Source organism: Oncorhynchus clarkii, chromosome 19 (genome assembly GCF_045791955.1).
Source record: "Oncorhynchus clarkii lewisi isolate Uvic-CL-2024 chromosome 19, UVic_Ocla_1.0, whole genome shotgun sequence".
Taxonomy (NCBI): Eukaryota; Metazoa; Chordata; class Actinopteri; order Salmoniformes; family Salmonidae; genus Oncorhynchus; species Oncorhynchus clarkii.
The window spans coordinates 19,113,224-19,140,815 of NC_092165.1; the positions used below are offsets into that span (position 1 = coordinate 19,113,224).

The following is a 27,592-nucleotide window of genomic DNA, read 5'->3' on the forward strand; positions in this document are numbered from 1 at the left end:
ACGACACTATGCACACACACACAAAGGCTCCATTTACTTAGCTATGTCAACTGCAGTTATTGTCTACACAAAACAGGCTGTTTTCAGAGGCTCAGGTGTATTACTGTGGGCTGTGCACTTTCAACCTTCAAAGAATAGTCAAAAGGACCAACCATGGAGAATAGTAAGACACTCCATTATTATGTTCGCTATATTGTGTGTGTGTGTGTGTGTGTGTGTGTGTGTGTGTGTGTGTGCGCGCACGCTTGTGTGTCTTTGCATGTTCTTCAGTATAAAGTACTCTGAGGCCCCTCAGGTTGGACACTGTGGACACCAGGTGAAGACACAGAGAAACACACAGATTCCTGTTGAACACTTTGTCTCTTATTTTCCTTATTTTATCTCCCTCACTTCATGCATTTTCCCCCTTCATCCTTCTCCCTAAACCCTCCAGGTTATATCAGCTGTGTCAGTGAACTTCTCCCCTCTGGCTTGCCTGACAGAGGGCACATCATGATCACAGAGGTGAGAGGTCACTTGGCTGAGTCAACAGGAAGTGTTATTAAAGAGATGCTTTACATTGAATGGCAGGCAGCTTAGCCCCAGTGATGTACTGGGCTACACGCACTACCCCCTGTTGTGTCTTGCGGTCGGAGACCAAGCAATTGCCGTACCAGGCAGTGATGCAACCGGTCAGGATGCTCTCAATGTTGCAGCTGTAGAACTTTTTGAGGATCTCAGGACCCATGCCAAATCTTTTTAGTTTCCTTTGTCGTGCCCTCTTCACGACTGTCTTGGTGTGTTTGGACCATTCTAGTTTGTTGTTGATGTGGACACTAAGGAATTTGAAGCTTTCAACCTGCTCCACTACAGCCCGTCGATGAGAATGGGGGCGTGCTCGGTCCTCCTTTTCTTGTAGTCCACAATCATCTCCTTAGTCTTGGTTACGTTGAGGGATAGGTTGTTATTCTGGCACCACCCGGCCAGGTCTCTGACCTCCTCCCTATAGGCTGTCTCGTCGTTGTCGGTGATCAGGCCTAACACTGTTGTGTCGTCTGCAAACTTAATGATGGTGTTGGAGTCGTGCCTGGCCATGCAGTCGTGGGTGAACAGGGAGTACAGGAGGGGACTGAGCATGCACACCTGGGGAGCTCCAGTGTTGAGGATCAGCACGGCAGATGTGTTGCTACCTACCCTCACCACCTGGGGGCGCCCTGTCAGGAAGTCCAGGATCCAGTTGCAGAGGGAGGTGTTTAGTCCCAGGTTCCCAGCTTTGAGGGTACTATGGTGTTGAATTTCGAGTCTCATAGCAAAGGGCCTGAATACATATGTTTATAAGGTATTTCTGTTTTTTATTTTTAATACATTTGCAAAACATTCTAAAAACCTGTTTTCGCATTGTCATTATGGGGTATTGTGTGTAGATTGATGAAGGGGAAAATATGATTTTATGAATTTTAGAATAAGACTGGAACATAACAAAATGTGGAAAGGGGATTGGGTCTAAATAGTTTCCGAATGCACTTTTTTGTCAATTTAAATTCACCCCCTAAATAAATTCTTACAGTGTGGCTATGTGGTTGAGGGGGTAAAATTCCAATGAAATGTAGTATCTTACTGCCCCTTCTGATTCCAATCTGTCTTAACAAAGCATTGAACAAATATAGGTGGAATTACACCCAAAAAAAACTTAGTAGGCCCTTATTATCAATAAATATTTAGGCTATAAACCATTTGCATTTCTAAACCATTGATTGTTTGAGAAATATATTTGTTGTGTTTTGATGCTGCCTTTTACATGCACTGAAACCCCCCAAAAGTGTTTCACAACATTCTCTTAAAAATACAAATATTTAGGTTTAACACTGAACTTCTGTGTATTAAATCACTTACATTGGGTTTACATACAAACCGCCTCCAAACACCAGAATTAGATTTGGTTTTTGCATGTCCCACTCAGAGAGGAGTGGGGTTCACGGCAAGGGATCAGCCAATACTGACGCCGACCCTGGAGAAATTAGGGTTAATTGCCTTGCTCAAGGGCAGAACAACAGATGTTTACCTTTCGGTTACTGGCCCAACCACCAGGTTACCTAAAGTATTGCTCTTTTGGAGCTAAAAACATAAGTATTTCACTGCACCTGTGAAAACATCTGCAAAATATGTTTATGCAACCAATCGAATTTGATTTGATTTTTGATTAGGAACACAACTTTCCATGGTTTCATTTACACAACCATGCCGTTTTGAGACTTTCTACTTTTACAGTGTAGTTTCACACAGCAGCTGTCCCTAATCTTTGTTAAGACTCCACCATGGGAAAGAGACAGACAAAGCATTTACCATATCCTTAAAAGGTCAAATTCTATACAATGAACACTACTTTATTTGGCATTAACCCTACTCTGAATTTACACATTTGAATACTTTCAACTAATCTAGTTTGAACAGGTATTTGGTGCTTGTCACCTTGGCCGTGTGGTTGATGCTACTAGTCAGAGATTGTGTATTTCTCCCTTCCCCCATTATCTATAATCTCTGTTTATCTGCAGCCCTACCACATCCTGTCAAGCTTAGAGACAGAGTCCCTAACTAAATGTCTCCATAAAGACAAATAAACATCATTCATCATACCCCTTGTATCTTAAATTGATCTTATGAGCATTTAATCCAATTAAGATGCTATTAGTGAGCTTGTGGTTCCGTATTTCACAGCAACAAGAAGATAGTTTAAAACCTGAACACATCTCAAACACTAAGGCCCTGTCTCTCTTGCCCTCCTGTCTGCATGGCAACCACACTTTCCAGTTTCCGGCAAAGCCTGGCAAATCATTATTACCACACGATTCAATCACTTTAAAATGTCTTAATGCATTTCTTTTATGACCATGATTGTCTCTCCACGTAGCAACGTTTCCTTACTGCACTCTGAAATGCCTCACTGACGGAGCTCTCTCATCTGACTCTCTATCTGTCTCTCTCTCGCTCTCTCATTGTACGTCTGTCTCTCTTTCCTCTCTCCCTCTTTCTCTGTCTCGCCCCTGAAAGTGAGAGGAGGAGCCATGTCATGTTAAAATGTCATCATGCAGCTAGGAAGTCTATTCAGCATATATTGTAAAATCGACATGGAATTTAGCAGACAATTTTATCCAAAGTTGCTTATGGTCATATGGGCATACATTTTACGTACGGCTGGTCTCGGGAATCAAACCCAATATCCTGGGGTTGCAAGGGTCATGAGCTATGGAAGACTATGCTACCCTGAGAACTAACAGAGGGACACTTTGATAGCAGGTCACAGTTGGAAGCCGTCCTATTGCCATCTGACCCCAGAACAACAGCTGTCACATGTTTCGCTCATTTCCCTTTTTGTTCAGGTAAAACTAAATTTAGGTTAAAGGTCAGGCACGGGAGTCCTTCCTTTGACGAGTTTACTAGCACAGATTTGACTTGCACAGAATTAGCTGATAGAGGTTGTTTTGGAATGATTGTGATACTGTGGTTGTCTTACCTACTTTAGTTGAATGCACTTACTGTAAGTCACCCTTGATAAGAGTGTCTGTTAAATGTGGGAGCAGGGGACTGAGAGCATGGCTTGTGGCGTCAGCTCTCTTGCTTGACACGCTGTGCAGAGATATATGGGAGATGTGGTACCTTCCTCTAAGGAGAACGACAGCGACTGACCCATATAGGATACTGACCTCAGAGAGAACAAATAAGCGATAACCACACGCTGACATAGAGGAATGTACATGCACACACACACACGCACTAACAAACACACAGACAATATGGGGGTGATGTGGGGGTTGATGGAATCGATCGATGTATGTTGACACTCGTTCATTTTGTTACATGTACAGTAGGGCAAAAAAGTATTTAGTCAGCCACCAATTGTGCAAGTTCTTCCACTTAAAAAGATGAGAGAGGCCTGTAATTTTCATCATAGGTACACTTCAAATATGACAGACAAAATGAGAGAAAAAAAATCCAGAAAATCACATTGTAGGATTTTTTATGAATTTTTTTGCAAATTATGGTGGAAAATAAGTATTTGGTCACCTACAAACAAGCAAGATTTCTGGCTCTCACAGACCTGTAACTTCTTCTTTAAGAGGCTCCTCTGTCCTCCACTCGTTACCTGTATTAATGGCACCTGTTTGAACTTGTTATCAGTATAAAAGACACCTGTCCACAACCTCAAACAGTCACACTCCAAACTCCACTATGGCTTAGACCAAAGAGCTGTCAAAGGACACCAGAAACAAAATTGTAGACCGGCACCAGCGAGGAGCCCGGATCTCAATCCCATTGAGCACATTTAGGACCTGTTGGATCGGAGGATGAGGGCTAGGGCCATTCCCCCCAGAAATGTCTGGGAACTTGCAGGTGCCTTGGTGGAAGAGTGGGGTAACATCTCACAGCAAAAACTGTCAAATCTGGTGCAGTCCATGAGGAGGAGATGCACTGCAGTACTTAATGCAGCTGGTGGCCACACCAGATATTGACTGTTACTTTTGATCCCCCCACCCCTTTGTTCAGGGACACATTATTCCATTTCTGTTAGTCACATGTCTGTGGAACTTGTTCAGTTTGTCTCAGTTGTTGAATCTTGTTAAGTTCATACAAATATTTACACATGTTAAGTTTGCTGAAAATAAACGCAGTAGACAGTGAGAGGACGTTGCAACACATCAGGGTTAACGTATGAAGGGAATGAGAGAAACCGAGACCGGTACAGTTATATGCAAATAAGATATGATACATTTTTATTGAATAAAAAAAATGAAATTACATTTACATAAGCAGTCAGACCCGCTACTCAGTACTTTTGTCACAACTCCAGCCGATGTCGGCTCCGCTCCTTGTTCGGGCGGCGCTCTGCGGTCGACGTCACCGGTCTTCTAGCCATCGCCGCTCCACCTTTCATTTTCCATTTATTTTGTCTTGTTTTTCCGCAGACCTATTTTATATCCCCTCATCACGATACGTATATAGGATCTTCTGTTCCCCCATGTCTGTGTGTGTAAATGTTTCTTACGTGTCATGTGTGACGCTTCAGGCTGTTTTTTTGCCGGGTCTTGTTTGGAACCCGTGGTATTGTATGCTGTACATTATTTGTGTGACGAGTGCGCTATTCGCTTTTGCCTTTGGCGGGAGTGTCGTTACGCAGTTGCGTCCGACTGTTTTCCTTCTGCCAAATAAAGTGTGCCTGTTCACTCATCTCTGCTCTCCTGCACCTGACTTCAGTTAACCAGTTGCGCACACTGTTGACAACTTTGGTGAAGCACCTTTGGCAGGGATTACAGCCTCGAGTCTTGTTGAGTGTGATGCTAAAAGCTTGGCGCACCTGTATTTGGGAAGTTTGTCCCATTCTCCTCTGCAGATCCTCTCAAGCTCTGTCAGGTTCGATGGGGAGCGTCGCTGCACAGCTATTTTCATGTCTCTCCAAAGATGTTCGATCGGGTTCAATTCTGGCCTCTGGCTGGGCCTCTCAAGGACATTCAGAGACTTGTCCCGAAGCCACTCCTGCGTTGTCTTGGCTGTGTGCTTAGGGTCATTGACCTGTTGGAAGGTAACCCTTCGCCCCAGTCTGAGGTCCTGAGCTCTCTGGAGTACGTTTTCATCAAGGATCTCTTTGTACTTTTCTCTATTCATCTTTCCCTCGATCCTGACCAGTCTCGCAGTCCCTGCCTCAAAAACATCCCCACAGCATGATGCTGCCACCACCATGCTTCTCTGTAGAGATTATATTGGCCAGGTGATGAGTGGTGCCTGGTTTCCTCCAGACGTGACACTTGGCATTCAGGCCAAAGAGTTCAATCTTGGTTTCAACAGACCAGAGAATCTTGTTTCTCATGGTCTGAGAGTCCTTTAGGTGCCTTTTGGCTTCCGTCTGGCCACTCTACCATAAAGGCCTGATAGGTGGAGTGCTGCGGAGATGATTATCCTTCTGGAAGGATCTCCCATCTCCACAGAGGAACTCTGGAGCTCTGTCAGAGTAACCATCGGGTTCTTGGTCACCCACCTCCCTGACCGAGGCCCTTCTCCCCCGATTGCTCAGTTTGGCCGGGCAGACAGCTCTAGGAAGAGTCTTGGTGGTTCCAAATGTCTTCCATTTAAGAATGATGGAGGCCACTATGTTCTTGGGGACATTCAATGCTGCGGATCTGGTACCCTTCCTCAGATCTGTGCCATGACACAATCCTGTCTCGGAGCGCTACGGATAATTATTTCGACCTTATGGCTTGTTTTTTTTCTCTGACATGCATGGAATACAAATATTCCAAAACATGAATCTTGTTTGCAATTCGGCACTAAAGTAAAATTGCAAAACGTGTGGTTAAGAAATTAACTTTATATCCTGAATGCAAAGTGTTATGTTTAGGACAAATCCAACACAGTACATCACTTCATATTTTCAATTATGGTGGTGCCTACATCATGTTATGGGTATTCTTGTCATCGGCAAGATTTTGGGAGTTGTTTAGGATAAAAAATAAACAGAATAGAGCTAAGCACAGGCAAAATCCTAGAGGAAAACCTGGTTCAGTCTGATTTTAAACAGAATGGGAGACAAATTCACCTTTCAGCAGGACAATAACCTTAAAAAAAAAGGCCAAATATACACTGGAGTTGCTTACCAAGATGACAGTGGATGTTCCATGAGTGGCCTAGCTACAGTTCTAACTTAAATCGACTTGAAAAAAGGCCGTCTAGCAATGATCAACAACCAACTTGACAGAGCTTGAAAAATAAGAATAATGTGCAAATATTGTACAATCCAGGTCTGCAAAGCCTTTAGAGACTTGCCCAGAAAGACACAGCTGTAATCGCTGCCACAGATGCTTCTCCAAAATATTGACTCAGGAGTGTGAATATGTAAATAAGATATTTCTGTATTTCATATTCAATTCATGTGCTAACATTTCAAAAAACATTATTTCACTTTGTAATTATGGGGTATTGTGTGTAGAGGGGTGAGAATTTAGGCTGTAACACAACAAAATGTGGAATAAGTCAATGGATATGAATACTTTCTGAAGGCACTAAGTGTACAAAACATTAGGAACACCTTCCTAATATTGAGTTCCCCCTGCCATCAGAACAGCATTAATTCGCAGGGGCATGGACTCCACAAGGTGTCGAAGCGTTCCACAGGGATGCTGGCCCATGTCGACTCTAACGCTTCCCACAATTGCGTCAAGTTGGCTGTATGTCTTTTGGGTGGTGGACCATTCTTGATACACACTGGGAAACTGGTGAGTGTTATTAAAAATCTGGCAGCAATGCAGTTGTTGACACACTCAAACCGGTGCGAGTGGCACCTACAACCGTACCCAATTAAAAGGCACATACATATTTTGTCTTACTCATTCACCCTCTGAATGGCACACATACACAATCCATGTCTCAATTGTCTCAAAGCTTAAAAATCCTTCTTTAACCCGTCTCCTCCCCTTCATCTACACTGATTGCAGTGGATTTAACAGGTGGCCATGATATCAATAAGGGATTATAGCTTTTACCTGGATTCACCTGGTCAGTCTATGTCATGAAAAGAGCAGGTTTTCCTAATGTTTTGTACACTCAGCGTATATACCATAATAGAACATAGAAGGCTACCATACAAGATGATGCAAACTGTAAACAGTCGACCATGAAATTCTACATTTATTCCACTAGAAGGTAGTCTTTAACAACCTACAGTACAGTACTCTGGTTCATCACTACGCAACAAATCTCCTAACCACTCCCCGTCTCAAGAGCGATGAGTATAATAGTCTAATGAGCTGATGGCAATAATGGATTATATGATTTCTCACACATGCGTCTTCTCCTAGGCCTCCATCTCCACAGGGTGTTGCGATGTTGATGGTAATGTTGTGATTAATGACAGGGTTGGCAACCAGTCTTCTCTCTCTCTAGTACCGGAGGGATGGTGATGAGATCGGGGTGTAATCATTAGTCCAAACAGTTGCAACTGAAACGACAGGTTCTATTGGACAAATTCAGGTCGGTCCCTCCCCATTTAGTTTGCTTCTCTTTAGAAACGTTTGCAACAGAATACATCTGTACAACAAAAACGTCCCACCTTTCAGGTTGTTCACAGTGGACACGACTGAACAGCTCGAGCTTTAGAGAAATGAACCATTTGTTTGGATGGAGAAGGCTTGCCAGCCTGATGCTCATGCTGCTATATTTCATCATTGATGGTATGTTTCTTTTGTTACTGATTTGCTGTGTATGTGGGAGATAATAGATAAGTAGCCTAAACTTGACTTGTTTTAAATGTTCAATGTTTGAATTAGTAACTTTAGAAATGTATTTTTGTACGTTTGTTTGTGACTCCTGATAAGGGAGCCTAGGCTACCAGCTGTAGTGCATGAAGCGCAGACCAAATGTGAATTCCCCAAATTGCATTCCCAACCCCGCCTTCCCACCCCCCCTTATTAAATATGGTAAAATGTGTAAAGGCTAAATAATTTAAACAGTGCCACATTGAAACTTAGCCTGTCGCTAAGACTCAAAATAACATTCCTCTCTCTCTAGACACATTCCCTCCTGTATCCTGTCCGAGCGTTTGATAAATATTTACAGTAAGGGATAGATAACGACAGAGAGTAGGTTGTATAACTGAGCTCTTTCATGGGAAGAAAGAGGTGGAGGCTATAAAAGTTTGCAATCTCAACACCAACTACAGAGTATGCCAATACCTTGATGCATAGACTCATTTATATGACAGATGAATGATCTTTTGGAAACAACAGGCTGACAACCTTTCCTAATATTTGAGATTGAGACTGTAGCAAGTCATGTGGAACTAATTTGCATGACTATTTGCATGTTTTCCCAACTGACAGAGCTCACAGGCTCACTGTGTTAAGACTCACAGTGCCTAATGACTGTAGATATGAGAATAAAATACGCACCTTTATGGTGTTGGGACTTCCCTCAACCATGTTGGGAATTCCCTCAACCATGTTGGGAATTCCCTCAACCATGTTGGGAATTCCCTCAACCATGTTGAATCATTGAAGGGCAATGGACATGGCTTCATCCCCAAAATGAAGAAATCCTTTCACGGATATATCAACATCTAAAAGTCATGAGGTAAAATTAACATTCAAACTCAGTGATGTACTTTATTTAAGCTACATTCGATCGGCACATTAGATTGTTCTTCTCTAAACAGGAAACGTTGGTGGTTTCCTGTGATTATGTGGTCAGTGGCTGTCTTTACCCTGAATTAAATTAAATTACAGAAAATACACACATCAAAAGAAAAATACAAAATGCAAGCAGAAAGATTAGAAAAACACAGTCATAAAAAATAAAGACATTCATCAATAAAAAGTTCCTCAATCAGCTTTCTGAATTGCCCTAGATGCACCAAAACATAACATTTCAGAACATTTTGAAGATTGTTCCACAAATAAGGTGCAAAAAAGCTTAAAGCTGTTTTAGCTAACTCAGTAGAGACCAAAGGAATTTCCTGGGTTAACCATCCCTGAGACCGGGTGCGGTAACTCGTATGTCTGAAGTTTAGTAATGATGTTAGGTACAGTGGGACTTTTTGTAAAAAGGGATTTATAAATGAAAACATAGCAATATGTCAACCTACGTGATATCAGAGGGCCAACCAACTTTCTGGTAGAGAATAGAGTGTTGAGTGCTAAAATTGTCGGCCATAATAAAGCGCAGTGCGCTATGATAAACTGCATCTAACGACTTTAATGAAGTAGCAGCTGCGTTGAAATAGATGATGTCGCCATAGTCTAGGACCGATAGGAACGTCGGCTGAATAATCTGCTTTCTCCTATTTGTTGAGAGGCAGGACCTATTTCTATGGAAGAGCGAATTTTTATTCTCGGCTTCTTAACGAAATCATCACTACGCTTTTTAAAAAGACCCTTGACGTGTCGTTTTGCCTTGCCCCTCTGTTCTAGTAATTCACTTTTGTTACTTTGACACTGTCTGCATCTGGGTCTTCTCCTGAAATGTGAATGCACCTGTATTTGGGGAGTTTCTCCCTCTCTTCTCTGCAGATCCTCTCAAGCTCTGTCAGGTTGGATGGTGAGCACTCCTGCACAGCTATTTTCAGGCCTCTCCAGAGATGTTCGATCGGGTTCAAGTCTGGGCTCTGGCTGGGCCACTCAAGGACATTCAGAGACTTGTCCCGAAGTCACTCCTGCTTTGTCTTTGCTGTGCACTTACAGTCGCTGTCCTGTTGGAAGGTGAACCTTCACCCCAGTCTGAGGTCCTGAGCCCTCTGGAGCAGGTTTTCATCAACGATCTCTCTGTACTTTGCTCCATTCATATTTCCCTCGATCCTGACTAGTCTCCCAGTCCCTGCCGCTGAAAAACATCCCCACAGCATGATGCTGCCACCACCAAAATAGTTCAATCATGGTTTCATCAGACCAGAGAATCTTGTTTCTCATGGTCTGAGAGTCTTTAGGTGCCTTTTAGCAAACTCCAAGCGGGCTGTCATGTACCATTTACTGAGGAGTGGCTTCTGTCTAGCCACTCTACCATAAAGGCCTAATTGGTGGTGTGCTGCAGAGATGGCTGTTCTTTTGGAAAGTTCTCTCATCTCCACCGAGGAACTCTAGAGCTCTCTGAGTAACCATTGGGTTCTTGGTCACCTAGCAGATTCCCTTCTCCCCCGATTGCTCAGTTTGGCCATGCGGCCAGCTCTAGGAAGAGTCTTGGTGGTTCCACACTTCTTCTGTTTAAGAATGATGGAGGCCACTGTGTTCTTGGGGACCTTCAATTCTGCAGAAAAGTTTTGGTACCCTTCCCCGGATCTGTGTCTCGACATAATCCTGTCTCGGAGCTCTACAGACAATTCCTTCAACCTCATGGTTTGGTTATTGCTTTGACATGCACTATCAACTGTGGAACCTTAGATAGACAGGTGTGTGCCTTTCCAAATAATGTCCAATCAACTGAATTTACCACAGGTGGACTCCAAGTTGTAGAAACATCTCAAGGATGATCAATGGAAACAGATGGACCTGAGCTCAATTCCGTGTCTCATAGCATAGGGTCTGAATACTTATGTAAATAAAGTATTTCTGTTTATTACATTTAATAAATGTGCAAAAATTACCACAGACCTGTTTCCACTTTGTCATTATGTGGTATTGTGTGTAGATTGCTTAGGAAATAGTATTATTTAATAAATTTTAGAATACGGGTGTAACACAACAAAATGTGGAAATAGTCAAGGGGTCTGAATACTTTCCAAAGGCACTGTACTTAGTTTTACCTGCATTCAATACTAATTTCAGGTCAATAACGTTTTTCTGTAATACAATGAAAGCAGACTGTACTTCAGATAGATCCTGTTCAACTATGGGTGCAATAACATCCACAACAGTATCATCAGCATACAGTGATGCTAAGTGCAGGTACATTTATTTTACAGACAAGGCGATTTTGTCAACCACAAAAAGTATAGGACCCAAAATCGACCCCTGCAGGACACCTTTCGTAATATCCAGGAAACATGATTTATCACCGTTAGTAGATACACGTTGAGTTTAATCTGTTAAGTAATTTTTACAGTTACATGCAGCCTGGTTGAGGTCACTTGAGGACAGCCTTTAAATTAGTAGTGAGTGATCAACAGTATCAAAAGCCTTTGACAGGTCAACGAAGAAGGCGGCTCAATGTTGCCCTTTTATCCACATAATTAACCAGATCATTTATAACTAGGGATGCAGCAGAGATAGTGCTTTGACCTGGTCTAAAACCCAACTGATGTACATTTAGAAAACATTTCAAAGATAAGAAAGATCTTAATCAAGGATTCTAATATTTTAGCTAGGCGAGAAAGTTTAGAAGTAGGCCGATAATTATTTAGGTCACAAGGGTCACCACTTTGGTGAAGAGGGAGTACATGGGCCGCCTCCCAAACCCTGGGGATAGTACCAGATATAATCACCCAGTTAAAAATATGGGTTAATTATTCAGCAATCAGGGGGCAGAGACCTGGAGCAAAAATAGATCAATCATATCAGCCCCAGCGGGTCATTTTTACATCTTAAGCAAGGCATCTAGCACATCACAGATAGTAAGTTTGCTGATATGAAAACAAAGATTCACTAGAAGATGACGTGTTAATCATCGAGTCAGCTAGAGGCTGGCATAGGGAAAAGCAGTTCATTGACTTACCAGGGTTAATTAAACCACAGTTTCTCTCAAATGAAAAGCCTGCCTAGATAAAATTATGATTAAAAGCATCACTTTTCCCCTTCACAGTTATGATGCCACAGTCAGATATAACTTGCTTAGACAGGGAGGAAGAGGAATTTGTACGCTTGAGTGCATTTACTGTTCTCCCAACTTTTTAAGGATCACCAGCCGAGTCAGAGATAAAGCTTAAAAAGTAGCTTAATTTAGATTCCTTAAATGATATTGTAGATATGTTTCTCAATGGTCTAGAAAATTAACAGGGTCCGTTTCCTTGCCTTGGACCAGGCCGGATTTTTCACCTGATTGAGCTCAGATAGATCCAACCCTTGGTTTTCTTCTGAGTTATCTTTCACTCTGAATTGTTTAAAAGGGGCGTGTTTATCTGCCAGAAAAATAAATATGGAGGATACATTTTTACAGGAGACAGTGGCTAAATCAAGACCAGAACATGTCACGTAAAAACCCTTGAGGAGAGAACTTTTAAAAATGTATCTTCTTAATTAAACGAGGATTAGTATTTTGCTCTTTCGTATCTCCTATACATACTATGTGAGATGATCACGTTGTCGTGGAAATTCAACACCATGTCATGGAAATGACCACCAGGGACACCTTGAAGTCAATATGAAATTAATAATTATTTGTTATCTGCACGGTGGAGAGGCTCCAACCAACTCAATACACCAAGTACACATATCGATCAGGAACTCCAACTGGGATTTACATTCTAAAATACACACACAAGGGATCTGTAGACTCAGAGGTGACTAAATCTCTCGATGCTTAACCATTGTTTACATAGTTTTACATAGCTCTCACCACAATTGGGTTGCAGTGACAGTCCCTGAGACGAGTCAATACACCAAGCCTGTAGTTTAAGAGCTAGGGCATTCTAAACTTGTAAAAAGAAAACTTCAATTCTCCCTCAAAGCTCTTCTCCTTTAATAAACCAAGGGGCTGTCACCACTCCTGATATTGAAATGGGTGGGAGTAGAGTATTATCTGGCCTAGCAAAAGACAGTGGGCCTGTGTGTTAGTATAATGCAAACAGTGCATGGTCCATCCCACCTAGAAATCCTATTGACTTTCACAGGGAAGAGAGCACACACGTTGTAACAGTTTCATACCAACGCTGATAAGAATGAGATTGGGGCAAGGTTAGCCCAAGATACATTCTAGTGGCTCTCCTCTCATTTTAGGGCATCGCTCTGTCACTCCTTCTCGCCTTTCCAAATCATCATTTGAACCCAATCAATTAATGAATTATCCAACACAAATTTAGAATCACTCGAAGAACCTCAACTTAGCACACACCGACACTTGCAGAATGTACATTCATGTTGACATACAGTATATTCATCTTATAATTCTAGCATTAACTTCTTTCGGCCCCCATTTGTGGTAATGACAGATCTCAATGCATTCTTCGTCTAAATTACAAAAACATCCGCAGTGTGCAGACCTCCACAATCGACCTGATATCCCAAATAAACAATTTGACAAATCTAAATCAATTACAGGCACGTTTGACGACCCCCCTCCTTCACGCCACTCATCCTTCTGGCGTGTCTTAATTTCCTTCTTCAGATAGCTTTACAATTCGTCTTCCCAATGGCACATATGTTCAAAGTGGGTGGCCCTTGATAATGTCCCAATTTCAATATCTGGGGAATAATCCGATTTTCCCAGCAGACAAATCTCTCACCTGAGCCGCCATCCACCATCCTTTACGGTCCATTATGTCCATTTTTCCGACCAGTACACCAGAAGCATGAAAGAAGTTTGGACGGGATCTCTCTCCATGCTCACTCCACGTGTACTCATGTCGCACTCCTGAGAGAAAAGGCATGAGAAAAAAAGGCAGTTGATAGCCTCAACTGGCTGCTGTGTACAGGTTGCTGGCTCGGACTCAGGTTTCAGGTGGTGAAGGATCATCGTGAACGCCATTATCGCCCTTACTTCAGCCGGTTAGAGGGGGTGAGGTTCATACCGTTCTCGGCCAAATTATCCCTTCCGTGCATCTAGATACCATCTGTTGTCACCTTCGCAATCACCTCGATAGAGGACAAACCAGGACATTTTAGTTCAGGTCATTTCTGATTCAGGAAATCCAGACAAACTATTCACTAAATGACTAATTATTCACTGTATGACAAATTATTACTAATGCCAAAATTGATAATACAAATGTCTAAGACAAATGTCAAAGAGAATTGGCTTATACTCCCCTATCATCTTGACAACCTCACTGCAGAGTTACAGGGTGAGGGAGATGATGGCAAATCCTTAAGGAAAAATCCCAACCATCCAGCAGACCCAATCTGGTGAGATTTGTTATTGAAGCAAGACAAAAACAAATAAACAACCCAACAACAGCAATACACTTCTTCATATGAAACTAGAGGTGGGGAAAACTTCAATCAACACCATAGTGCCCTCAAAGCTCATCACTAAGCTAAAGACCCTGGGACTAAACACCTCCCTCTGCAACTCGATCCTGGACTTCCTGACAGGCTGCCCCCAGGTGGTAAGGGTAGGTAACAACACATCCGCCACACTGATCCTCAACACTGGGGCCCCTCAGGGGTGCATGCTCAGTCCCCTCCTGTACTCCCTGTTACCTATGACTGCATGGCCAGGCACAACTCCAACACCATCATTAAGTTTGCCAATGACACAACAGTGGTAGGTCTGATCACCGACAACAATGAGACAGCCTATAGGGAGGAGTTCAGAGATCAGGCAGTGTGGTCCCAGGATAACAACCTCTCCCTCATTGTGAGCAAGACAAAGGAGATGATTGTGGACTACAGGAAAAGGAGGACCAAGCATGCCTCCATTCTCATCGACGGGGCTGTAGTGGAGCAGGTTGAGATGCTCAGTCTCCGAACACAAGGCACTGCAGAGGGTAGTGCATATGGCCCAGTACATCACTGGGGCCAAGCTTTCTGCCATCCAGGACCTCTATACCAGGCAGTGTCAGAGGAAGGCGCTAAAAATTCAGCCACCCTAGTCATAGACTGTTATCTGTGCTACCGCACAGCAAGCAGTACCGAAGTGCCAAGTCTAGGTCCAAAAGGCTTCTTAACAGCTTCTTGCCTCATGCCATAAGACTCCTGAACCCCCCCCCCCCCCCCCAACCCCTATTTTACACTGCAGCAACTCTCTGTTTATTATCTATGCAAAGTCACTTTACCTGTACTCACATGTACATATTACCTAAATTACCTCGACAAACCTGTGACCCGCACATTGACTCTGTACTGGTACCCCCTGTATATAACCTCGCTACTGTTATTTTATTGTTGCTCTTCAATTATTTACTATTTTTCTATTTTTCTATTTTCTTATTTTTCTTTTTTTCTTCTGTTTATTTTAGTAAATACTTTGTTACTTAATTTTTTTATAGCTTATGGTTTATTCGCCGTTAGTCAGCACCTCTACATAAAATAATTTTCTCTGGGTGTGCGCCAGCTGATGTTTTTTATTCAAGTAAATATGCGGGGAGGGGGGGGGGGGGGGGGGGGGGCTTGGTGGCTGACCTGGTTTGATTGTGGAACTCTGCCTAACGTGGCGTTCTTCAGGTCCTTGGCAAAGATTCGGACTCCCTCTGGGTCCAGTTGCACATGGTCATACAAGTGTTCACATGTCAGGGTGTGGTGGTGAGAGACGCTGACATTTGGTAGTGAGGACCAGCTCCGTGGTGATTTCTTGGTAGACATTTTGGATAATTTGCCGGGGGAGATCTTTCCTTGGTAGAAGGGTGGATAGAATCACGTTTCTCCTTGGGACCAGGGTGTGTGCTTTATCTGCCACCTTTCTCACTTCCTCAGCCACTCTTTCACCTTTTGTGCGCAGGTCATTTGTCCCAGTATGTATGACAAGGTTGTCAGGATTTTCCAGCTTGACTTGATAGAGCAGTTGTAGTGCACTAGTTGTCAGTTGTGGTACACCAGCATTTAGCCATCTGGTATCTGGGGAAATTATCCTATCTTCCAGATACTTCCTATTAGAGTCTATCAGAACTGGAGTTTTGGGAGGTATCCTGGGTTGAACTGGATCCTGTCCTCGGGAGGTGTTCGGCTGAACATGGTCAGACTGCTGGGAGGTTGGTGAGGTAGGGTAGGGTGTGGCAGGCTGGGAGGTTGGCAGGTCAAAGTGGACCATGTAAAATGTAAAAACAATGTTGTAGAAAAATAATGTAGTTACACTCCTGGGCCTACCCACCCAAGCAAAATAGCCTTCCTTTTCCCAGTACAATTTCACTTTCACTTCACCAAAGACCCCTATCAGGTCTACATTGATCTGACAATTGTAAGAATTATAAGAGTCACAAGTAGACCTTTAGCGTTACTGACAACTATTCTGTTCGCTGCAGTGAAAAGTATTAATTTCAGTGCAAACATATTTTACCACATAGGCCTGCATGTGAGACATACAGGACTCCTGTATGCAGGGAAGACTGTGTGGGGCTGCTTCTCAGTGTGGTCAAACCACTAACATGACAGAAAAAGGCCGAACACACAATGTGACAGACTGAGGAAACGAGTCTGTGTTCACAAGCAGAGACACGGTCACATATTAATATGATTTGAACGTACAGCTGCAGGAGGATGACCACCCGCTGGCCCCTGGTCTTCTTCCATAACATCATTGATGTGTCCTCATACAATGCCTTCGTGATATGGAACAAGATCAACCCTACCTGGATGGCTGATAAGCGGAACAAGAGGAGGGTGTTCCTGGAGCAGCTGGGAAAGGCACTTGGAACCTCATACATTCAAAGAAGGGAGCGCCTCCCCCGCACAGCAGCCTCTGCAGCGCTTGTGAAAGCGGTTCAGGGGGCTGAATATTGTCCTGATCCGCCTGAGGCTGCAGCTGGGGCAGGCAAGAGGAGGAGATGCCAATTCTGCCCCAAAGAAGGACTGTAAAACAAATACTATGTGCTGCACATGTTAGAAATACATCTGCAAAGTGATGTAAATTGATTGATTTATGTTCTTCAAGTTTTTGTTTTGTATTTATCTTATTTTGTTCGTATTTATTGTTGTTGTTTATACACCTTGTGGGTGTGGGCAATGGTTTAAAAATATGGGAGTAGACTAGTATTTTGTACTTGAATTCCTCATTGTACAGTATGTAAGAATATATCATTTTGTTGCCAAAAAAGTTCAAGACTGTTATTGTTTCTCTTCAATAAAATGCTTTCAAAACTACTTTCTGCATGTTTCTGCTACTATCTTAGGCTATACGTGTGCTATCTCTTGCTAAAAAATATATGTTTACACCTATGCAGTACCTTTAGCAATAATAGTAATAATAATAATAACAAACCTCTACTTTAGTAAGGAAAACAACTATGACAGGTGTTTTGTAGTAAAAACGAGTGGTGTCAACTGATTAAATGCAGTATTTCTACATTGTGAAGAGGGAAAACTCAGATATTCACAAAGTTTGTCATGAATGACAGGTTGTTTCTTCATGCAAAATAGATTTAGGGTTTAAAATTCAATTAAGCTGCTTTATTTTAGGGGTTTAGTGAAGGCGTACCCTTAAGGGGAGTATACAGAATGTTAAGACTACACAAGGGTTAATTAAGCAGTTTTTTTTGGGGGGGGGGGGGGGGGGTTGTACTTTACTTTACTATTTATCTTTTTGACAACTTTTACTTTTACTCCACTACATTCCTAAAGAAAATATACTTTTTACTCCATACATTTCCCTGGCACCCAAAAGTACTCATTACATTTTGAATGCTTAGCAGGACAAAAAAATTGTCCAATTCACACACTTATTAAGAGAAAATGCCTGGACATCCCTACTCCTCTGATCTGGCGGACTCACTAAACACAAATGTTTCATTTGTAAATTATGTGTGAGCGTTGGAGTGTGCCCCTAGCTATCCGTAAATTTCAAAAAACAAGACAATCTGGTTTGAAATGACTTATACTTTTACTTTTGATACTTAAGTATATTTAAAACCAAGTACTTTTAGACTTTTACTCCAGTAGTATTTCACTGGGTGACTTTCACTTTTACTTAAATCATTTTTAATTAAGGTATCTTTACTTTTACTCACATATGACAATTGGGTACTTTTCCCACCACTGATTATTGATATACATTACTTCTGTTTAGAAGAAAATTACATTTGAGTAATTTAGCAGACACTTTTCAACAGTCTACAGCTGCTTATAATCAGAATATTTTTGCAGTCTCCATATGTACAGAATTCCTCCCTCTTCCCTACTGCTAGTAGGACAACCATCATGCCCCTCATCTCTTTTTCTGTGTTGTCAACACAAAGCCTTGTTTCAACAAATAACACATTAGTCCTCTGTCATGCTGCAATGTTCCTCTGACCCTGAAATTCAAAGAATGCAATCTAGGCTATTTTAGAGGCTGCCGTGGAAAATTATGTTAGGTGGTAATGAAATATCTCTGTAAAGTCGTGTGCTTTTTCAGTGATATCCTTGACTTTTATTTTGGGGAAAAAACAAACAGTCAATTGGGGAAGAACTTCCCTCACTCAGAGAATCCATTTCCATGTGAACTTAATCTCTGACAAAATATTAAACTACTAATCCTAACAATTATTTCCTGACCCCAACCATCACATTAGGCCTGTAAATGACTAAGAAGGACTGTGATACTCAAGTCAGTAGTGTCATTCCAGGCGACTACATTGCAGCAAAAAAATGTACTAATGATTGTATGTCATTGTCATCTTCAGTGCAGTCTGGCATCAGATCACTATATCATATGGATGCAGTTACTGACATGTTAAACACTTATCCAGGTGTTGTGAAATTTAGTGTGCGACTGTTTTACAGCCCCCCTGGAATGAAGTCGTTGTGTTGATATTTAGTATCTCTCTTTCCACAGTACTCTGTGCTTCCCAACCAACAGTCCAGTCTGAGACTCAGCGAGTGAATGGCATCGTGGGACAGTCTTTCTCTTTTCCGGAGAGGGTGATCAAGTCTGGCAATTTACTTTACGGAGACCTTGGCAGTATTGCAAATGTGTACCCTGGTAAAGAAGGCAAAATCACCCTTGAGAAGAGATTTGAAAATCGTATCCACTTGAACAGTGTTACAAGATACTTCACTCTGTCAGACCTTAAGATAGACGATGCTGGGGTTTATACTGTGGAGAATACAGATGGAGGGAAAAAAAACAAATTTGAGCTCACTGTATACAGTAAGTGTGTGTGTGTGTGTGTGTGTGTGTGTGTGTGTGTGTGTGTGTGTGTGTGTGTGTGTGTGTGTGTGTGTGTGTGTGTGTGTGTGTGTGTGTGTGTGTGTGTGTGTGTGTGTGTGTGTGTGTGTGTGTGTGTGTGTGTGTGCGTGCGTGCGTGCTGTATATTACAAAAACATTAGATATAGGTTCCATTTCCAATTTATTCCAAATTTGTCTTCCAGATGTTGTTTCCAAACCTCAGGTGACAGAATGTGACAGCAGCTCCTGTTGTGTGGTGTGTTCTGTGGACAACGAAAAAGAGGTGACCTTGACCTTGTACAGGGGAGGGGACAAACTAAACCAGACGAGCAGTCCTGATCTCACCACCGATCTATCTCTCCGTTTGGAGGTAGAGGGAAAGAACTACAACTCCACTTACAGCTGTGTGGCTACTAACCCTATCAGTAATGAGACAGTTCCTGTCCCAAAATGTTGCAGCAAAGATGGTCATCCTAATGATGCAGGTAAGAGCAATTTTGAATTAAAGCCATCCAGAAAATAGCAATTACCAAGTGAAAGTGAAGTGTCGTTGAGCTCATTCAAAACATATTTTACTAAAAATAATTTCCTTGTGTCATTTATTTCAGACAGTGATGAGAGGGGTCGGGGTATTCTTATTATTGCTGTATTCTGCGTTTTGGTTGCCTTGGGGCTGGTTGGACTTGCAATCTATCTGAAGAAGAGAAGAAATGGACAACCAAAAGGCAGGTATTTATCTTTTACAGGTGTGAGGTCACCCCCCAAAGTGCTTAGCCTTTTTTCATCTATTTTTTTATTTAAAATCAAGGGTAGTGTTTTGGAAAAGGTAGGAAATGTTTGCTTGAACACAGGATGCAGGTCAAATAAAGTGGCACATTTTCCACACTTCCTCTGCTTGTCCCGACAGTGTCATTATTCCAGACAGTTTCTCTAAATGTTGAAAAAGCAGAAGGCGCATACACGCACGCACACACACACACACACACACACACACACACGCACACACACACACACACACTCTCTCTCTGACAATGATTACCTGAATAGCTTAGCTTTTCTGACACCAAAAAGACTGCAAGCACAGAGACCGGTACCCATAGTAGACCGGTACCCATAGTACCCTGTACCCATACCGGTACAGAGACCGGTCCCATAGTAGACGGGTACCCATAGTAGACCGGTACCCATAATAGACCGGTACCCATAGTAGACCGGTACCCATAGTAGACCGGTACCCATAGTAGACCGGTACCCATAATAGACCGGTACCCATAGTAGACCGGTACCCATAGTAGACCGGTACCCATAGTAGACCGGTACCCATAGTAGACCGGTACCCCATAGTAGACCGGTACCCATAGTAGACCGGTACCCATCGTAGACCGGTACCCATAATAGACCGGTACCCATAGTAGACCGGTACCCATAATAGACCGGTACCCATAGTAGACCGGTACCCATCGTAGACCAGTACCCATAGTAGACCGGTACCCATAATAGACCGGTACCCAAAGTAGACGGGTACCCATAGTAGGCCGGTACCCATCGTAGACCGGTACCCATAATAGACCGGTACCCATAGTAGACCGGTACCCATAATAGACCGGTACCCATAGTAGACCGGTACCCATAGTAGACCGGTACCCATAGTAGACCGGTACCCATCGTAGACCAGTACCCATAGTAGACCGGTACCCATAATAGACCGGTACCCATAGTAGACCGGTACCCATCGTAGACCAGTACCCATAGTAGACCGGTACCCAAAGTAGACGGGTACCCATAGTAGGCCGGTACCCATAGTAGACGGGTACCCATAGTAGACGGCTACCCATAGTAGACCGGTACCCATAGTAGACCGGTACCCATAGTAGACGGGTACCCATAGTAGACCGGTACCCATAGTAGACGGGTACCCATAGTAGACCGGTACCCATCGTAGACCAGTACCCATAGTAGACGGGTACCCATAGTAGACCGGTACCCATAGTACCAAATGAGTCCTGAGTTTTTACAGAACCTGTCCTGGGCGGTGAGCATCTGTATGTCTCTGTCAGTTAGTCACTCCTCACCTTAGGCCAATATTTACTTTCCTTTATTTCTCTTCATAGATTCATCTCAAAAAGTGCAAGTGGACATCGTGTATGCAACGATAACTCCTAAAAAACAAGCAGATAATCAGGTTAGTAAAAAAAAATGCTACAGGCTGAGAGACAAGACAGCAGCATTTGCAGCCCTCATGGCGACAGCTGTAGGCTTTAGCTCTGCGCCAGTGGATTAATGTGGTCTTGAGTTGCACAGACCACATGAGCGTGATACGCAGCCTGAAGTCATTGCAACCAGTTTTGACCATATGAAATGGTTGGGTTGCACAATGAGAAGCCACACAGCACAAATGGTATACAGTAATGCCTTTGATCTTCACATAGTCTTTGTCAGTATTTGCAAAGTCTGTGGGCTTTTAAAGCTTGGCCTCGTGGTTCCTCCCACTAGCTTTAGGAATGGTCCTAGGTGTGTTGTGTTGACTGTTGAGTTACTTACTGCAGAACAAACAAGATAGACAAGAGAGCATGTCCTGTTTCTAATAAAGCATAAGATCATTTTTTCGGTTTGTTCCTACCCCTTTAATCTCCCCTCTCTCTGTCCTGTCCTTCTCTGTCCCTCCCTCCCTCCCTCCCTCCCTCCCTCCCTCCCTCCCTCCCTCCCTCCCTCCCTCCCTCCCTCCCTCCCTCCCTCCCTCCCTCCCTCCCTCCCTCCCTCCCACTCCCTACACCTACTTCCCTCCCACTCCCTCCCGTACCTCCCTCCCACTCCCTTTCCCTGTCCCTCTCCGTCCTTCCCTCCCCTACCTCCCTCCCTCTCCCTGCCTAGGAGGAGCGAACAGGTGTACCAGAACTGGATTCACTTAGAGACAAACCAAAACTGACATCAGTTTATGATACACTCCAATCACATCGCATGGCTGCCAGCGGGGATGTTGACACAGCATGAAGGAGCGAAATGGGAAGTCACTGAAAAACCGACATGATAATTCACATCCTGGAGAGGACGGCATATCATGAAGAGGATGTTGAAACAAACTGAAAGTAAAAAAATATTCGCCCAGAAAACCTTTTAGAGGCACAGTTGTTATGGGAGAACCCCTGAAACTTTTGCGCTGATGTTATAATTTCAGGCTTTCTTTGTAGGTCGTTCTCACAGACCTTCTGCCAAACAGGGGTCTTGATGACATCCACTGGTATGGACCAATTCAATAACTACGCATTGAGTTAGTAGCAGGATCTGTATAATCCTTCTTTTCAAGTGCCTTTTGTCCCAAATCCCAATTTATAGGTTAAAACAAATGGAACCTGTCTTTTAATCCAATTCCCTAGTGTGTTTGCTATGCTACTGCTGGGCCAAAGCTTATTTTCAGTACTGACTGTTCTGTTGTTTAAATGTAGGTCCCTCCCCTGTATCTTTTTACAGCTGGTTATTGTTTCGCTTGCCAGAGGATAGCAGCTGTGTACGTATTATAAAAAGAGCAGGCGTTTGAGATAAAGACACCTACTCCTTAGAAGCAATGGCTGTTAGGCTGCTTTTGGAAAACAAAAGTTCCATAGATGTATTTTTTCCTTTCACTATATATGTTGTATTGAAAAATTTTTGAGGGTAGATTTGCCGTTTGATCTTCAGCGACATTTTCCTCTTCTTAGCGTTTTTCACAAGATGGAGGTCTGGGCTAAATTGTAACTCTTAATTAGCTCATTTTGTTTATTATGATGGACCATCTATTGGTTATTCTGATTTAGGTGTTTTTTTTAGGTGTTTTTTAAAGAGAGACCTAAGACGACAACATAGCATGGCAGCATCACATGACAACACAACATGGTAGCAACACCACATGACAACAACATGGTAGCAACACAACGTGGCAGCAGCACAACATGGTAGCAGCACAAAACATGGTACCAATATTATTGGGCACAGACAGCAGCACAAAAGCAAGAAGGTAGAGACAACAATACATCACACAAAGCAGTCACAACTGTCAGTAAGAGTGTCCATGATTGAATCTTTGAATGAAGAGATAAACTGCCCAGTTTGAGTGTTTTTGCAGCTCGTTCCAGTCGCTAGCTGCAGCGAACTGAAAAGTGATGGGGATGTGTGTGCTTTGGGGACCTTTAACAGAATGTGACTGGCAGAATGGGTGGTATGTGGAGGATGAGGGCTGCAGTAGGTATCTCAGATAGGGGGAAGTGAGGCCTAAGAGGGTTTTATAAATAAGCATCAACCAGTGGGTTATGGGTATACAGAGATGACCAGTTTACAGAGGAGTATAGTGCAGTGATGTGTCCTATAAGGAGCATTGGTGTTAAATCTGATGGCCGGTGGTAAAGAACATCTAGCCGCTCGAGAGCACCCTTACCTGCCGATCTATAAATTAAGTCTCTGTAATCTAGCATGGGTAGGATGGTCATCTTAATCAGGGTTAGTTTGGCAGCTGGGGTGAAAGAGGAGTGATTACGATAGAGGAAACCAACCTCAACTTCTTTGGTATCTAACCCTAACCCTAACCCAATACAACTTGTCGTTTTGCTGTGTTTTGGGGGAAGAACATTGTTTGCATCAAATCCATCAGCTAGCTAACCTTTTTACGACCAGCACTGTCCAGAGCTTGGGGAAGGGCAGGTGGGCGAGACAATTTTGCCAGCATCATAGCGATATGTATCGATTAATCGTTGTGACATATTAAATACGAGTGATAGTGTAATCAATGTGTAATAACTACGTAAAGAAATGTATGAACGCGCTCAATTATTATGTGACGTGCAGTCATATTCAGGTCCCAATTCGTCAACAAGCTTATTTGACACGTAAAGACCCAAACGGCGTTCCATAGAGAAAGCTTGTTGGACACTAAGAAAACTTTGGTGTAGAGCATTTAACACAAAATCCGGGGAGGGGCCAGCTTAGTAAAAGACTGTATCATCTGCATATACATGGATGAGAGGGCTTCCTCCTGCCTGAGCTATGTTGTTGATGTAAATTGAGAAGAGCGTGGGGCCTAGGATCGAGCCTTGGGGTACTCCCTTGGTGACAGGCAGTGGCTGAGACAGCAGATGTTGTGACTTTATACACTGCACTCTTTGAGAGAGGTAGTTAGTAAACCAGGCCAAAGACCCCCTCAGAGACACGAATACTCCTTAACCGGCCCACAAGAATGGAATGTTCTACAGTACCAAAAGCTTTGGCCTAGTCAATAAAAATAGCAGCACAACATATGTAGCACATCATCCCTTCAAAATACAATCACTCCCTCCTGCAGACTCCTACTGCAACTCCTGCAGACACCATACACTCTCCTTCTATCAGAGCATTTTTTGGTCCACCTACATTAGTGCAACCGTTGAATGGATCGGTGCCTGCAAAGATCACTGTCACCCAAAAATAGAAAATCTGTCGATACCATAGTGAGTTGATGCACTGTAGGCTATTTCAATTTTATGCCACTCAATTTCTGAGTAGTTACTGAGACTGAATATGAAGATATAATTCACTTTTCACTATTTTAAAATAACCTTGTGACTTATTCAAACCAATAAAAATAAACATGTTGTACTGAGCTTCAATATATTAAGTCAAAGGCTTTCCTTTAAAGTCATACATTGTGTATATTTCCTGATGTTTAACAGTCATCAATACATCTATAACCATGCTTGCAATATATACATGTTTTACATACCCTATCACAACCCAAAATATGATTACTCTATTCTCCATTTATGTTTTTGTTGTCATTTAGATCTTTGTAAACAAAGTATGTATTGCTTCAGAATACCTGTGTAGACTGTCATTCCTTGAAGCCAAAGCTGTCTCAATGAGTTTGAGAGGGGAAACATTTCTCCAGAGACATTTCTCCAGAAACACAACTTCAGATTGTGGTTTTAATGTAGCCTACTTCTAGGGTCAAATAGGAGGGATCACTGTAGTTGTTTGGTGGATTCTCTATTTTAGAGACTTTAAGTGTGTGTGACCTTTTGTCATGTCACTTTGCATGCCAGGCAGCTGTACATTTGTAAACGATAATGACTGCTAACAGTGATTTACTCATTTGTATTTAAAAATCCTATACAATTTCAAGCATTGTTTAGAGAAAACGTTGGCCTTTTCCTCCAATCCTTTCTCCCCATCTAGTGGTTGAACGTTTTTATATTTCAGTATACTGTACATATTGCACAAAGTTTTGTTCTGAGACAGCGTACTGTAAATTGTGTAAGTGTAGCTTAAATTATGTGCAACCACTCGTCCTCTTTTAGCACTAGACACAGCCTCATTCAATTCAAGGTGGTTCACCGTATCCACTGGTCGGGGGCCAAACTTGGAAGAATATTCTCTGATTTTGATCCTACCTGTGTCAGATGTAAGGTGGAACCAGCCACACTGTTGCATATGTTTTGGGGCTGTCATAAACTGTCAGGTTTCTGGGAATTAATATTTAAATGTTTATCTGATATATATGACACTGTTATAGATCCGTCTCCCCTTACAGCCCTTTTTGGAGTACTGCCCATGTGTACCCCCCTATCAAGAATCCAGTCAGACACTTTTGCTTATACAACTATTTTAGCTAGACAGCTAATACTACAGAACTGGAAGATGGCAGCTCCCCCATCTTATAAATATTGGATGAGGGATGTGTTGTGCTCTCTGAAACTAGAAAAAAATTCAGTTCAATTCACGTGGGAACCCCAAACTGTTTGATGAGGCTTGGGCTCCATTCCGGTCTTACTTTAAACAGTCCATCCTCTGATGGCATTCCAATTAATACTAAAATAAGTCTGTGACTTAAGGGTTGGAGGAGTTTCTCTCTGTGTTTTTGCTGGGGGGGGGCATTAAGGTCCATGTGCTTATTGATTGTGGTCCGCAGAGGCCTTGTTCACCTTGCCCAGGCAGAGACTGAAGTGTGAGCTTGTTTTTCCCAGTTATATTTACATTTTGTTCACGCCAAAATTAATAATCTTTTATTTTATTTTATTTTAAAGCATTGTAAACTTTTTTTTTGTCCAGTGGATGGTCGGTCTGTGGCCATGACTCTCTGAGTGGTTGCATTTCTCCACCCTTATCCCTTGACTGTTTACAGGAACAATGGTGAGGTGTTTGCTCTGTCCCTGTACTATAGATTGCCCTTTAACCTCTGTAGCCTTCTGCCTGGTGTGTTTAACTTGTCTAAAGTATGGTATCTTTAAAGCTATTTTTTTATTTGTATTTTTATTTGTATTTTTTTTCTAGTTGAGTATATTATGTATATTGCTTTGTCTTGTCTGTGTGTGTGTATGTTCAAAACTTAATAAACAGAGTTAAAAAAAATTAAAACATATTTCAAAAATTATGTGCAACCAAAATGTAATCTAGCCTTTCTATGCTTTGGACTGTGATCCCGCATGTTTGTGCCATTTGTGCCATTTATTGTAACGTTATTGTGAGTAACAATTAAAACAGTTGTGTCATGACATTGCCCTCTTTGGGTACAGCAAGCCCATCCCCCTATCCCTGCCTCTCCCTGCCTCCCCCTGCCTCCTTCAACTAGGCTGCTGTGGTCAGAGAGAGGTCGTAAATTCCTGAGAAGACCCTGCCTCATGGCCACACAGTATAAGAGACAGAGTGAATTTTCATAGTGAACAAAGGAATTCTTCCACCTCACAGAACTCCGAACAAATGTCATGTTCTGGACAAGGTTTAAAAGATCGGTGAAGAATCCAGCTACGAAGTGGTCCGTTTGTCACAACTTGGGGAAGCTCATGGGAGACGGTGTGGCCCCATTGCTATAACGCTGTTTATATAATAGCCTCGGATATTAGGTTTACATCTAATTGTTGTATAAGATGAATGAGTGAGTATGATACTGTTTGTAAAATTGTGTGATGTGATTTTGGACTGTTTAATGATAGAAACTCCAATTCCCTTTTGAGTTGAACTAAATCAGAGGACCGCCCCTGAGTCCAGTTAGGGTCAGGCATCCTGGGACAGCCCTTTTCTGCAATTCCAAATAAAACCCAACATAGAGATAGACAGAGGACTCTTCTTTGTATCTGTGCCATTATAGGATCTGTAACAGCATGGGTAGCCTCATTGAAGCTATTTCCATTTTAAATTAGCCAGTATTCTTCTTCATTAGCTGATTAGTCCCATCTCATAAGAATCCTCACCC

At 42.5% G+C, this 27,592-nt stretch overlaps 1 protein-coding gene across 1 annotated transcript; it reads left to right on the top strand.

Annotated features, from left to right (window-relative positions):
• The first annotated feature begins 8,060 nt into the window (after positions 1–8,060).
• Positions 8,061–25,013, top strand: LOC139374903 (leucine-rich repeats and immunoglobulin-like domains protein 1). The gene is made up of 6 exons (XM_071116122.1): positions 8,061–8,195; positions 19,069–19,383; positions 19,605–19,886; positions 20,010–20,126; positions 21,513–21,583; positions 22,273–25,013. The coding sequence occupies exons 1-6, from the start codon at positions 8,126–8,128 to the stop codon at positions 22,390–22,392; spliced, it is 975 nt and encodes a 324-aa protein (XP_070972223.1). The 5' UTR covers positions 8,061–8,125; the 3' UTR covers positions 22,393–25,013.
• Positions 25,014–27,592: the final 2,579 nt, after the last annotated feature.

Bases quoted from the DNA above. Each gene is read 5' to 3' on its own strand.
- LOC139374903 (XM_071116122.1), top strand. From the start codon at position 8,126: ATGAACCATTTGTTTGGATGGAGAAGGCTTGCCAGCCTGATGCTCATG. The intron at 19,384-19,604 runs GTAAGTGTGTGT...TTTGTCTTCCAG, and splicing joins ATTTGAGCTCACTGTATACA to ATGTTGTTTCCAAACCTCAG. The intron at 21,584-22,272 runs GTTAGTAAAAAA...CTCCCTGCCTAG, and splicing joins AAAAACAAGCAGATAATCAG to GAGGAGCGAACAGGTGTACC.